General features: G+C 40.8%; 1 protein-coding gene across 5 annotated transcripts in view; it reads right to left on the bottom strand.

Annotated features, from left to right (window-relative positions):
• Positions 1-14424, bottom strand: part of COG2 (component of oligomeric golgi complex 2) — a 67841-nt gene that overhangs the window by 4240 nt on the left and 49177 nt on the right. For 4 of the 5 annotated variants that reach the window (XM_053604583.1, XM_053604584.1, XM_053604585.1 and 1 more), the window contains 6 exons: positions 12733-12872; positions 5746-5807; positions 5036-5187; positions 2704-2901; positions 1576-1648; positions 1156-1298 (listed from right to left, as the gene is read on the bottom strand). In XM_053604583.1, the coding sequence (XP_053460558.1) occupies positions 1156-1298; positions 1576-1648; positions 2704-2901; positions 5036-5187; positions 5746-5807; positions 12733-12872 (768 nt within the window). The remainder of the gene's footprint in view (positions 1-1155; positions 1299-1575; positions 1649-2703; positions 2902-5035; positions 5188-5745; positions 5808-12732; positions 12873-14424) is intronic. The other variant, XM_053604587.1, reaches the window with a different exon arrangement.

Below are 14424 nucleotides of genomic sequence, written 5' to 3'. Positions count from 1 at the left end.
TGAAAGTAACACAGTTGCCTGTACATCTGCAGGGGCTTCCTGGAGAGCAGGAGCCAGTTACAAAGAACAAGCACAAGATGAAAGGCTGGACTAGGTAAGTGCTGGGACAGCCACCAAGAGCTCAGTCCCATAGGGCCCTGGCTCCATAACTGCATGCCCACACCGATCACCTGGTGATCTCACTGAAGTTCTTGCTGGGGGGGTGGGAAGATGGAGTGAAAGGGTTGAGTTCTAAGATTAGTTTCCCTAAGGAGCACCGACCCACTAGGTGAAGTTAATAGTCAACCGACTGGCCTCTGAGAAGCGAGCTTCCAGAGTGAGTAATTCAACCTTTCTTAGCTCTCGTTCTTTCATCTGTAAATAGGGACACTAGCACAGCTCCTTGAGAGAAGTAATGGTAATGCATATGAAATGTTTAGCATAGTGCCTGCCTTTAGTGCTAACTCTCAAGAACAAATATACTACTATAACTTCCTAGCCTGACTGGGAAGGCAAAGTTGGTAGATTATCCCGCCCCCCCCCCCCAAAATCAATGTAGAAAAGGTCTCTCTCTCCCTCCCACTTTCAAGTGGGAGCTTCAAGTCACACCAGAAAGAGCAAATGAACAATGTTATCTGCAGTGCAACCGATGTGTACACTTCAAATCACCTTAGGTTACTTATGACACCTAACCCTATGCAAGTTCTGTGTCAACAGTTATACTATATGTTTTATTTGTGTTATTGTTTATTGCTGTATTGTTATTTTGTTATTACTATTTTTTAAATTAAAAGTAATGTTTTTGATCTGAGTTTGGCTGAATCCATGGATGTGGAACTCAGGGATCCCGAGGGCCAAGTGTACTTTCAAGAACAATATGAAGGAAACAAGATATAAAGCTTGAAATGCAAAAATATGACGACAAAAAAGTATAGGACTTAAGAATGTTACTAAAGTGCTTTTTTTTTTTGAAGAAAGTACTATTTCTTAAAGCCAAAAGACTTGAGAAAAAGATCATACTCCAAAGTCCACCCGCACAGTTCCTCTGTCCAGAGCACCTTCCTGCCCACCTACACAAAACAGGATGAAATTAAGTCTGTCTCAGCTACCCCTATCTCTGGCTGTTCTAATACTTGTTTTCCCACCTCAGAGTTCTTTTCAAGGAATGGTGCTGACCTTATTGGTTCTTCGGTAAAGCCTGGGAACCTCCAGGACACTTTTCAGGTAGCTGAAGCAAGAGTCACTTAAATCTTTAACAATCTTGCTGCTCAAGGAAGGCATAGAAGCTGACAAGGAATACTGGGAATCCTTGAGGGCTTCTGTTGAAATATAAAGATTGGATTTAATCGTTCCATCCAGGCCCAGATATAAACTTCCTACTGTCGTAATGGAGCATATAGTCTAATAAATCAAATCAAATTAACAGAATTAAAACAAGTTTTATTTAGGTATATTACTATCACAGAACGGAATAGAGAAACAACCAAGGATTTACAACTAGAAAAGAAAATGTTAATTTAAATATATCCTACAGTCTATGAAACTTTAAATTACTTTTTATTCAAAGATTTGCTGAGTCTGAAAATTCATTTTTACCTGAGATAGAAGAAAAATTCTTAAAGCCAATCATTTCAAGTTTTGGCTTGATTGTTTCCAAGAGTTCTGGAAGCTGAAATAAATATGCACTTTATATTTCAGTTACTTTTCAAAGGAAGAGGCAATTCTATTTGCATATACAAACTCAAGAATACTGATAATGAATGGCGAAACTAAAATCAAAACTTTCAGTAATTTTCATTACAGAAAAGCAACAGTCTTAATGCTTTCACTATAAAAGATTTAAGCAACATGGGAGACCGCATGGCTTCATGGCTATTCACAGGCATAAAAAAATAAGCAGAAATATCAGCTATTCTGTGGCTCTCTGTAATACAAAAATAGCTCACAATAAAGGCCATATTCTTGCTCAAAACATACAACTGCTTTTATTCAAAATAGAATTGATTCAAACACCACCAAATATTTAAACTTGAGAAAAGCAGAATTGTGTATCAGAGGATTTAATCACTGAATTCACCCCACCAAGTTCTCTTAACGTTAAAAGCAAAAACATATGGGACCTACAGAGAAAAAAAGGAAGATGATTTAATATTTTAGCACTTTCAAAAGATAGCTGACAATTAACAGTAAACAGAAAATATTTGGGAATGTGAATTAAAAATAATGAGAATCGGGCGGCGCCTGTGGCTCAGTGAGCAGGGCGCCAGCCCCATATACCAAGGGTGGCGGGTTCAAACCCAGCCCCGGCCAAACTGCAACAAAAAAATAGCCGGGCGTTGTGGCGGGCGCCTGTAGTCCCAGCTACTTGGGAGGCTGAGGCAGAAGAATCGCCTAAGCCCAGGAGTTGGAGGTTGCTGTGAGCTGGGTGACGCCATGGCACTCTACCGAGGGCAATAAAGTGAAACTCTGTCTCTACAAAAAAAAAATAATAAAATAATGAGAATCTAGCCACTAAAGATCGTGCCTGAGTAAGCAGAGGTAATGAAAATAAAAAGTGGAGCATGACTTTGCTCTGAGCTTGTCCCATTGCTGCTGAAAAGGAATGAGCACACCCAGAAGGGAGATGAAGAAGAGCTCTCTCTCGAGGGCATCTGCCTTTTGCATATGCTGCCTTCTGTGAGAACCCAGAACCAGGCACCTTGCACCCTCTGAGACACAGCTTACCTGCTCCTGAAGCCTGTCCAGGTCTGCAACCACACACACAAGCTGAGCACTGGAGATACAGACCACAGGTTTTGTTTCTGGAGGACTGCCTCCTTGGTCTTCAGTACTTCCGTGGGCAAGGGAAGGTTCTTTGCTACCAGCTACCAAAGGTTTTTTGATCTCCTTGGCACTTTCATTAGAAATGGGCCTGAGTGAAAGCTGAAAAAGGATTTCACCAAGTATTTTTACGCCAGCAAGATACATGTACATTACACATATACATATATGAAGTCAACGACTCCTCATAGACACAAGTTGTCTCAAAGCATTCAGTACAGATTTATTAGTGAAGGAACACGCATCGTATCTCCACAGGTAGGATGAGGAGGGAAGAGTGGAACAAGGACACACTGTAACCCTGTGCACATCTGCCCTTCTTAAACACAGGTCTAACCTCTGGTAGTGCAACATAACATGCAAAAAGGAAATGACTGAGTCCCAACCACAGTAAAGTTAATTTCTGGAACATGATAGGTTTTAAAAAATTAACTATATTAGGTAAGTAACTTACAAAATTTACTTAATAAATTCATAATTATAATTAATCAGAGTAAGAAAATCAAAACCCAAACCTCATTCAGCTTTGAATAATACAAACAACAAAGTGTTCTCTGCATAACATATTCTATGCAAAGGAAAGTCCAAAGGGAAGTACACTATCTCAATGAGAGAATGGGCTAGTGGTACTCAAGGTAAAATGAGAATCATTGGCTAGCAAGAATGCATGACTTGGCAGGTGCAGGCCTTTAACCCAGTATCCTAGGAACCACACGTGGTCTTCAGAAATGGTGATGGACCAGGCAGTCTGCCGAGACCCTTCTGAGTAGAGGGAAGGCAGCAAGGAAAGAGGAACTAAATTCCACTGAATTCCCACTACCTGCCAGGGGCTTCTATCCACAAATAAATCCTCATAAAAGTCACATGTACACAATAGAAGCTGTTTCTCCATTTCCAGATGGAGAATCTGAGACTCAGCTTAATTTTCCCAAGTTCACAGAAGTAGAAAGTGGAAGAGTCAAGGTATGATGTTGCCTGACTCCAGAACCTACGTTTGTTGATTAAAAGGAAAGAAGGTGACCACGTTCCTCTCCTCCTCCAGATAAAAAAGATTATATTCTTTTCAATGTGTGCTATCTTCATGTTGCCTTTTTATTAAAGAACATAACTCTCTTTCCATACTTCTCACACTGTGATGACTGGTTTCCATGAGTATCTGTCACTGAGACTGTCCACAGGCAGGGCAGCTCTGCAGACAGAGGCTAGGGCAAGGGACTGGCAGGGCCTGCGCTCAGCACTGCGCTATACCCATGCTCTCATGGATCCAGATTGCAAAGTATTACTAAGTCATCAGGGTATGACTATTTGAAAAAGGAAAAAATAGGAACATTCCAAAAAACAATGATTAATTTTACTAGCTTTTTATCTCAATGCTCATATAGTATTTTTAAATTTCCGAATAGTAAGTATTAAAATACATACACTTCAATTTCTAATCGCTTTCACTAAAATGAGCATCTCTGTCTTAATTTGGAGGCACTTCAAAGACTTGGATTTTGAGAAGGAAAATGGATTTGTCAGGGTGGTGTTTCTCAATAAGACAAAACACTCTGTGACTCCTAAAGGTCAAGTTTGCAGGAGTGAAGACAAAACAGAGACAGAGCTAGACACACACTTAACAAGTCAGCCTGTGGGTGGTGCCTGTAGCTCAGTGGGTAGGGCCATATACTGAAGGTGGTGAGTTCAAACCCGGCCCCAGCCAAACTGCAACAAAAAAATAGCCAGGCATTGTGGCAGGCACCTGTAGTCCCAGCTACTCAGGGAGGCTGAGGCAAGAGAATCGCCTAAGCCCAAGAGTTTGAGGTTGCTGTGAGCTGTGATGCCACAGCACTCTACCAAGGTGATAAAAGTTTTTTTTTAAAAAAAAAAAGTCAGCCTGTAGCTCTGCACCCATAGCTCAGTGATTAAGGAGCCAGCCACATACAATGGGGCTGACAGGTTCAAACCCAGCTAGGGCTGCTAAACAACAATGACAACAACAAAAACATAGTGGGGCGTTTTACTCGGGAAGCTGAGGCTTAAGCCCAAGAGCTGGAGGTTGCTATGAGCTGTGACACCACAGCACTCTACTGAGGGTGACATAATAAGACTCTGTCTCAAAAAAAAAAAAAAAAAGAAAAAAGAAGTCTGTTTGCTCTCAAGCTCTCGTGACAACATGGCATTTAAGTACTCAGCATAATGTATCTTTAATTTTTATCAGTACTGATTACTGATGAGCTACACAGCCAGCCCTTACCTGGTTGACAAACACGCAGTAGCGCGCCAAAATCTGCAGAGAGAGTCTCCACAGACGATGCACCAGCAGGGGCAGAAACATCTCGTCTGACCAGCACCGCCTGAGGCTGCTCCATGTTCTATGAGAAGCCAAAAGGCAATATGGACTTTCAGCTGGAGAAAAAACATGTTTAAGGAATTTCAGTCAATTATGGGCTACGATCTAATGTTAGTTTTTTTTTTTAATGTTTGATTTACGGGTGATTCTGAAAACTGGCCTCTGAAGACCACCACTGTGACCTGACAGGCTAGGGGCCTCGCCATGGCACATGGGCCAGCTGTGAGCCCTTCCCAACAAGAGGGGAACACCCTGACCCTTTACCCACAGACCAGCACATCTTCCCTGGGAGGAGGGCAGATCACAGCCAGTTTGCTACAGAAAAGAGCTCTTTCTCAAGTATACCAAGGCTACATCCTCTTATAAGGTCTGTTCACTAGATTCCCAAAGTATCCTTTTTATAATCTCTGTGAAGCAAGGTTTGTGGAATTTAAAAAATTGGTTTCTTTTTACCTTATTTAAAAAAAGAAGTGAAACTAAGTGTCTTTAAGGTCCAACTTCCTATATGATGGAAAAAGATCAAAGTACCCTCAGGTATTAAGATCTGGATAATCTGGTGAGCTTAACAAACAAATTTAGAGACATTCTGCTATTTATCACTTTAAGGAAGTTACCTGGGGCGTCTTCCAGTACGTCTGTAAGTGCTGCTTCTAAGGATCCTGCTATTTCTCTAAATCTGAGAATACAAGAACACAAATTAGTATGTGCAACTGTGCTAGGTGCCTTTCCCCAGTCATTCTCCTCACAGTTCTTCCTGGCATGGACTGCTGGTAAATCTGGCTTGGAATGCCTATTCTCTCTCTCCGTTTTTTTTTTTTGTACTCCACAAGAAATACTGACAAACTACTATTATGTAAGGTTTCTGTTAGTTGTAGCTGTTCTGAACCATAACCAACCCCGTTTCTTTTCTTTTCTTCTTCTTCTTTTTTTTTTTTTTTTTTTTTGTAGTTGTTATCATTGTTGTTTGGCAGGACGGGGCTGGGTTCAAACCCGCCAGACTCAGTGTATGTGGCCGGCACCCTAGCTGCTGAGCTTACAGGCGCCAAGCCCAATCCCATGTTTCTTAACCGAACAGCCCCTTAACTCTTTATTTAAGGTGTTCCTGGTAAGTTCCACCTATTTATAATCATCTAATCACTTGAAGGCCTTAAGCCTTTGGCTTCTCTATTCCATCTACATTAACACAACCACAGGGAAGTAAGTGTGCCTAGGCCAAAGCTACATTCTGCACCCTAAGAAAGCAAGTAGCCAGTCAGAGCCAGGACTTGTTGCTCAGGGCCCTTCTGATCTCTGAACTAACACAGGCCTTGCTGGTGGTCACTGCTGCCAGTATTGTCTGTACCATGGCTCCCTAGATGTGCTCATCAGGCACATCTGCCGGTTCGCCAGGCACCTCAGATCATCCAATCCCTGACTTCTGTTTGAAAAGCAAATATGGATGTATTTTTATGATTTTGTGAAATGTACCTCTTTTATGTTTATCTTTTTAATAAGCCACTTCCACAGACATTGTTTTCTAACTATGTAACTCTTCCATTTCCATACTTTTCTTTCCCAGCACACTCTTCTGTAGCCTGCTAGTTCCCTTGCTAGCAACAAATTCTGACACATGCTTAAGATCAATTATCCAATTGATAATTTTGGTTTCCGATAGTACATATGTGCTTTTTAAAAAGCAGCTCCAAGACTCAGCTAAGGCGAGTGAGTGTTTGAGGAGTAAGAGGAACAGCAGCTTAGATAAGACACAGAGCCCCATGAGAATCGGCTGAGTGCTGGCGACACTAAGGCTGCCCTGGACCGTGAGAACTGGCTGGTTCCCTATGCTGCGGGTCTGCACGGTGGAAGAAAGGAGCTCTATGACTGCCCAGTGAAGCTTACAGCAGGCTCGTCCTCCACACTGCAGCTGAGAGGCACAGGAGACAGCAGAGCATGGGAGGGCAGCATGGGAGGGCAGCCAGGGACAGCAGCAGGTGGGGCGGTGACGACGAGCACGATGGCAGAAGGAGCTGCTCTGCAGCTGGAGGACCAAGCAGTGCTGAGAGCTCAACTTCCAACCCCACCTTTTTCCAATTAAAAAACAGTAAATCAGCCTTGGTACAGAAAAGGCCTGATGGCATGCACTATTTATACCAGGAAAATACTGAAGCATCCTCAAGAGCCAGCAGTAAGGAGATGCTTATGTCATCTGGGGTACAGTCAAGGGACTAGTATGCAGTATTAAAGCAGAAAGCTTGACGCTATAAGCAGTGGTTCTCAACCTTCCTAATGCCCTTTAATACAGTTCCTGTCCTGTGGGCCGTGACCCACAGGTTGAGAACTGCTGCTATAAAGCAATAAGGAAGTTAGGGTCTGAAGCACTGGGCATGGCTGGTCCTCCTTGGCCAGAAGCCAGGACCACCCTCTTGAGTACCTTTGCTGTGCAATAACTTCCAGGAGTAAAGCGACAGAACATATTTCTCCTTGGAAAGTAGCAAAAAGGAAGAGAGAACGCTTGGGTGAAATTTGAAAAGCCAATCTGGTTTTCACAAGCCTACAAAATGCCATCCTACGCTCCAGAGTGCAACTCTCACAGGACACACATAGGAAAGCCAACTCCAAGTATTAACATTTGTATCTTCTTAGGTTTGGTTTGGAGAAGGTATGTAGACATATCCCTCCATGAACAACACAGGTCTATAGTAATAATAGATTACATAAAAATACATAATGGCAATTGTAACAGTGATGGGTGCTGGGTTTCTTCTCCTCTCTGAAGTATCAGAAACAGCTTGAGCATATGCATATTTGAGGAGGAATCAGGGAAAGTGAAGCAAAGTGAAGCAGCCTTTCCCTGACTCCTGGCACACAGGTTCCTCATTGTAAGGCGATAGGAACATGACACCTGCAGTGCACATCATGACTGTTCTGAGAGTACGTAACTTTCTAGAGCAGTGGTTCTCAACCTTCCTAATGCTGCGACCCTTTAATACAGTTCCTCAGGTTGTGGTGACCCCAACCATAAAATTATTTTCGTTGCTACTTCATAACTGTAATTTTGCTACTGTTATGAATCGTACTGTAAATATCTGATATGCAGGACATATTTTCATTGTTACAAAGGGGTCGCGACCCACAGGTTGATAACCGCTGCTATAGAGGGAGTTCAATAAACACACACCCCACCCCCCAAACTAAAACTTGGCCTTTGGCATTTAAAGGGCTTACCCAAAGTTTCCAGGCAGCCAATGATTCACTGTAATTTGAGGCTGTTTTGGTCACGTTTGCATTTGTTTTCTTGCTATGAGAAACTAATTCCTCAACCACTATCCCATTACGCCCAATAAGAACTGAAACGCAGACACAGTGGGGTCTCCAGACGTTGAGGGTACTACTGAGTTCACCAGAGTGCGGGTGGCACCTCTTCTCCTGAGGACGCCTGGGATGTGTGCACACAGTTGGATCCAGGAGCAGGAATCTCTTACTGAGATGCACAACAGTAACATTTCTTCTTAGAAAAATGTCAAAACATCACCACCTGCCCTCTTTAGGTTTACTTTAAGTGACCCTAAAGTAAATCTGATGACAATGCCACTCTGCCCCAGCCGTGTTTGCAGAACTTCTTGTCATCCCTCAGAGTAAATAATCCAATGTGGTAAAATCAATAGAAAAGTTCCACAAAGTCTTAACTTGAATTTATTTCAAATAAAAATACATATACTAAACAATGTACTAAAAAAGTTCTACATTTCATAACTCAATTATAATTTTGAAAAAATCATATATTAAAATAAAGCAGTCTAAAAAAAAGTTAAGCAATACTTTTGAATACTCCAGCTAAAATCTGGTGATGATAAAGAATTCTCTCAGGGAACTGGCTGAGTCAACACAGCTTCAGACACAGCTGAACACATGGGTAGAAATAGCCTGCGGGGCCTCCAGAGGGACAGTGGTGGGGCAGCAGAGCACAGTGACCAAGCTTGGGTCACAGGGTCTTAGGTAAGAAGAGTGTAGAGACAAAAGGCAGAGGACCACGTCTGTAACATGCTGGCATTTGACATCTAAAGGCAACCAACTTCAAATCCAGGCTACAGAAGAAGTGGGGGAAGTTAAACACTATTTCTCTATCACAGTCTTATTCCATAAAACGCTGTTTCACTACTTTATTTTATTTTATTTTTTATTAAATCATAGCTGTGTACATTAATGCGATCATGGGGTACCATACACTAGTTTCACAGACCACTTGACACCTTTTCATCACTCTGGTTAACATAGCCTTCCTGGCATTTTCTTAGTTATTGTGCTAAGACAGTTACATTCCACATTTACTAAGTTTCACATATACCCTTGTAAGATGCACCACAGGTGTAGTCCCACCAATCTCCCTCCCTCTGCCCACCTCCCCCCTCCCTCCCCTCCCTTTTCCCTATTCTTAGGTTATAACTGGGTTATAGCTTTCATGTGAAAGCCATAAATTAGTTTCATAGTAGGGCTGAGTACACTGGATACTTTTTCTTCCATTCTTGAGATACTTTACTAAGAAGAATATGTTCCAGCTCCATCCATGTAAACATGAAAGAGGTAAAGTCTCCATCTTTCTTTAAGGCTGCATAATATACCATGGTGTACATATACCACAATTTATTAATCCATTCATGGATCAATGGGCACTTGGGTTTTTTCCATGATTTAGCAATCATGAATAGGGCTGCAATAAACATTCTGGTACAAATATCTTTCTTATGGTGAGACTTTTGGTCTTCTTGGTATATGCCTAGTAGAGGAATTATAGGATTGAATGGCAGGTCTATTTTTAGATCTCCAAGTGTCCTCCATACATCTTTCCAAAAGGAATGTATTTATTTGCATTTCCACCAGCAGTGTAGAAGTGTTCCCTTTTCTCCACATCCACGCCAACATCTCTGGTCTTGGAATTTTGTGATATGGGCTAATCTTATAGGAGTTAGATGATATCTCAAAGTAGTTTTGACTTGCATTTCTCTGATGCTTAAAGATGATGAGCATTTTTTCATGTGTCTGTAGGCCGCGCACCTATCTTCTTCAGAGAAGTTTCTCCTCAGATCCCTTGCCCAGCCTGCAATGGGATCACTTGAAAGCATCCCTTCATGATCAGAACACTTAAGAAAATTGGTATAGAAGGGACATTTCTCAAACTGATAGAGTCCACATACAGCAAATGCACAGCCAACATCATATTGAATGGAGTTAAATCGAAATCATTTCCACTCAGATCAGGAACCAGACAAGGCTGCCTATTGTCTCCATTGCTTTTTAACATTGTAATGGAAGTTTTAGCCACTGCAATTAGGGAAGAAAAGGCGATCAAGGGTATCCACATAGGGTCAGAAGAGATTAAAACTTTCACTCTTCGCAGATGATATGATTGTGTATCTGGAAAACACTAGAGATTCTACTACAAAACTCGTAGAAGTGATCAAGGAATACAGCAGTGTCTCAGGTTACAAAATCAACATTCATAAATCGGTAGCCTTTATATATACCAACAATAGTCAAGTTGAAACAGTAAAAGACTCTATTCCATTCACAGTAGTGCCAAAGAAGATGAAATATTTGGGAGTTTATCTAACAAAAGAAGTGAAAGATCTCTATAAAGAGAACTATGAAACTCTAAGAAAAGAAATAGCTGAAAATGTTGACAAATGGAAAAACATACCATGCTCATAGCTGGGAAGAATGTCCATACTACCCAAAGCAATATATAATTTTAACGCAATCCCTATTAAAGCTCCACTGTCATACTTTAAAGATCTTGAAAAAACAATACTTTGTTTTATATGGAATCAGAAAAAACCTCGAATAGCCAAGACATTACTCAGAAATAAAAACAAAGCTGGAGGAATCATGCTACCACAGCTCAGACCATACTACAAATCGATAGTGATCAAAACAGCATGGTACTGGCACAAAAACAGAGAAGTGGATGTCTGTAACAGAATAGAGAACCAAGAGATGGAATCCAGCTAATTACCGTTATTTAATCTTTGACAAGCCAATTAAAAACATTCAGTGGGAAAAAGATTCCCTATTTAACAAATGGTACTGGGTGAAATGGCTGGCAACCTGCAGAACACTAAAACTGGACCCACACCTTTCACCATTAACTAAGACAGACTCTCAACGGATTAAAGATTTAAACTTAAGACATGAAACTATAAAAATACTACAAGAGAATATAGGGAAAACCCTTGAAGAAATGGGTCTGGGCGAGTATATTATGAGGAGGACCCTCTGGGCAATTGAAGCAGCTTCAAAAATACACTATTGGGACCTGATCAAACTAAAAAGCTTCTGCATAGCCAAGAACATAGTAAGTAAAGCAAGTAAACAGCCCTCAGAATGGGAGAAGATATTTGCAGGTTATGTATCTGACAAAGGTTTAATAACCAGAATCCACAGAGAACTCAAACGTATAAGCAAAAAAAGAACAAGTGCTTCACTACTTTAAATCCTGCTCATGAATCAAAAAGATTGCTTGGCCCAGTTTGATCTTGATCATCACATAACACGTATTTCCAGTGCAGCTCATGAATAATGAACAAACCTTTAATTTCCCACTGAACAACAAACTAGATGATGTGACCTTAGAAAATTAAGCATAAAACCCAGTACTGTATGTGAAAGGGCACCTTACTACTTCACTCCGAGAACTGATTTCATTATCAAAGATGTTTATAGATACTCTCAGTCATCTCAAGCAATTAATTATCTTTCCCTCTCTGTAATTATTCCTCAGAACTCTGGGGAACAGACTGCATCATTACTAATGAAAGCATTCAGCAATTTAAACAAAAATGGCTGTGATTCTTCAAAGAGCATTTCAACTAAAATGCAATGTTAACACCATTCTATGGAGGAACTTACCATAACCTCATTCAAGAGGCAATTATTTATCTTCAAGTACAACACACGGTGTTACAGGTTTACCTTAAACTTCCCCAAGTATTTTATAGAATCACTAATTGACATAGGTGATAACACTATGAAACCTGGAAGAAAAACATACGCTGTTTTCCAGAAGAGAGGGTAAATGTCACAAAGATTCTAAGCGGAGCTGAAAAAATAACAAGGATTCTCACAAACAGATAGATGAAATCAGCTGCAAAGAAAACTTAAAGCTATGCTTCTCCTCACTGGAGAAGAATATCTTCTCCCCAGTGTATCTCTGGGGATACACTGCAGATGAACAAAAAAAAAAAAAACAGAAGTAGGCTAGGGCCATTATTTGAGGGAGATGAGGAAATAGAGAAAATGGAAAAAAGAACTGCTCGGGGGCTCCTACTTCCTCTCTCTTCACAATGAATGAGAGTACAGTGTGTGGGAGACTGGGGGACTCTGCTCACTCCCACTCTAGCATTCTGAGCTCTCTGATTACAGCAAAAAAAAAAAAAAAAACCAACTTATCTTTTTGTTGTGCAAGCCAGACACTGCCAACCATGCTTGTAAATTTCTACTTTCAATTTTATCTCCCCGAGGATAATAGATGATCTGTGAGAAGGAGTTATTAATTGGGGGCAATATCCTTAACCATCATTCGAATTCTGTTCAGAAGGGTAGAGGTAGGGGGTAAATAAATGACTAACCTTATTTGAAAATAAACAGGCAAGTTCCACTTATTATTGAAGCTATGGTAGGCAGGATGAGCTCTTAATCTCTTTATACTGGCCTGTGATCCACATTGCTGTTCAAATCTTCTTAGGAAATCCATACTTATGATATATTTCTAAAATAAGAACAAACAGGTACTGTCATTATCAAGAAATTAATCAGAATTAGGAGCACATCCTGAAAACTATAATCAAGATAAAGAAGATGAACACACAGAATCAGTTTCTAGAGTTAATAGGGGCCTTACAAGATAGATCTTCCTTTTGTCCCATTTAAAGATGTGGTAACACCCAAAGTGGTTCTGTGCCATGCTCAGATCTCACATAGCAAAGCTCACCAGAAACCCAGGCACTCTAGTGCACAGCTCTCTAAAGCTGGAATAGACAGCAGATTAAATGGTATAATTCAATATCCTCTCAAGGAGGAGGAGGAGGAGGAAAAAACTTCAAAAAGGAAAGAGAATCAAACCGAGTGAGTAATCACATCATATTTAGAGATTAGACAGCATGAAAACAAGCAGGGAGATCCACCACAGAGAGCAGTGGCTACACTCCCTCAGCATTCATCATCAACATCCTGCACTTGGAACAGAAGTATTTTAATTTAGCCACAAAACTATCTTAGAGTGTGACTACTGTTCTTATTCTCCTCCACTGTACAGATGACATTTCCCTTTCTGTTTAGGCTCAGAGAGAACCTGCCTAAGAGACAAAGTTATGAAGTAAACGAGACTGTCAGCCAGCCGAGCAAAACTGCAGCTGCATGGCTTGGAGCCTGTAGCTCAGCAACTAGGGTGCCAGCCACATACACTGGGGATGATGGGTTTGAATCCAGCCCAGGGCTGCTAAACAACAATGACAACTATAACCAAAAAATAGCTAGGCGTTGTGGCGGGTGCCCAGCTACTTGGAAGGCTGAGGCAACAGAATCACTTAAGCCCAAGAGTTGGAGGTTGCTGTGAGCTGTGACGCCACCACACTCTACTGAGGGTGACATAGTGAGATTCTGTCTTAAAAAAAAAAAAAAAAAAAAGAACTGTAGCTGCACATTCCTTCTGTGGGTCTTCTATTCCCAAGTCCCTGGGATTTATGGAAAAGATGCAGGACTTTTTATATATTTCTTAATTAAAAGGGACTCAATTCCAGGTTTTATGTTAAAAACCTTTAACCTAAATAAGCTGAAGCCTGTGTTTAGACAAGAATTTCTGTGCAGCAAAAACTATAGGTTTTAAACTCTCAACTGGTTTTAAGCAACACTATGGTATCCCCTAAGGGTTGTGTAGGTGTGTGGAGTTGAGACAAAGAAAGGGATTATTCCTTCTTTGGGGGATAAAGCTATACCTCAGCATAGAAAGGATGCGAAAGAAATACAAAGATAGTTTCTACTTCTCAAGAAACACTTTACACTAAGGCTTCAAACTGAAAGTATTCCTGGAAAGAAACTTACAGATACCAGATGGAAACTGTCCCTACAAACATTAGTGGTCTTAGAACTCTAAAGTCAAAGCTCTAGTGGAAAAATTGATTTCTCAATGGAAACATTTCCTGATCTAACATGATCAGTATGATTCTCTGCAGAACACAGTAAATGTAAAGCTTCCCAAATTGCTGGCATGGAAAACCATTATTGTACTCTGCTATGATATCTAATTTTAAAAGCCCTACTTT

This window comes from Nycticebus coucang, chromosome 10 (assembly GCF_027406575.1).
Source record: "Nycticebus coucang isolate mNycCou1 chromosome 10, mNycCou1.pri, whole genome shotgun sequence".
Lineage (NCBI taxonomy): Eukaryota > Metazoa > Chordata > Mammalia > Primates > Lorisidae > Nycticebus > Nycticebus coucang.
This window is presented reverse-complemented; position numbering and strand designations above follow the sequence as displayed.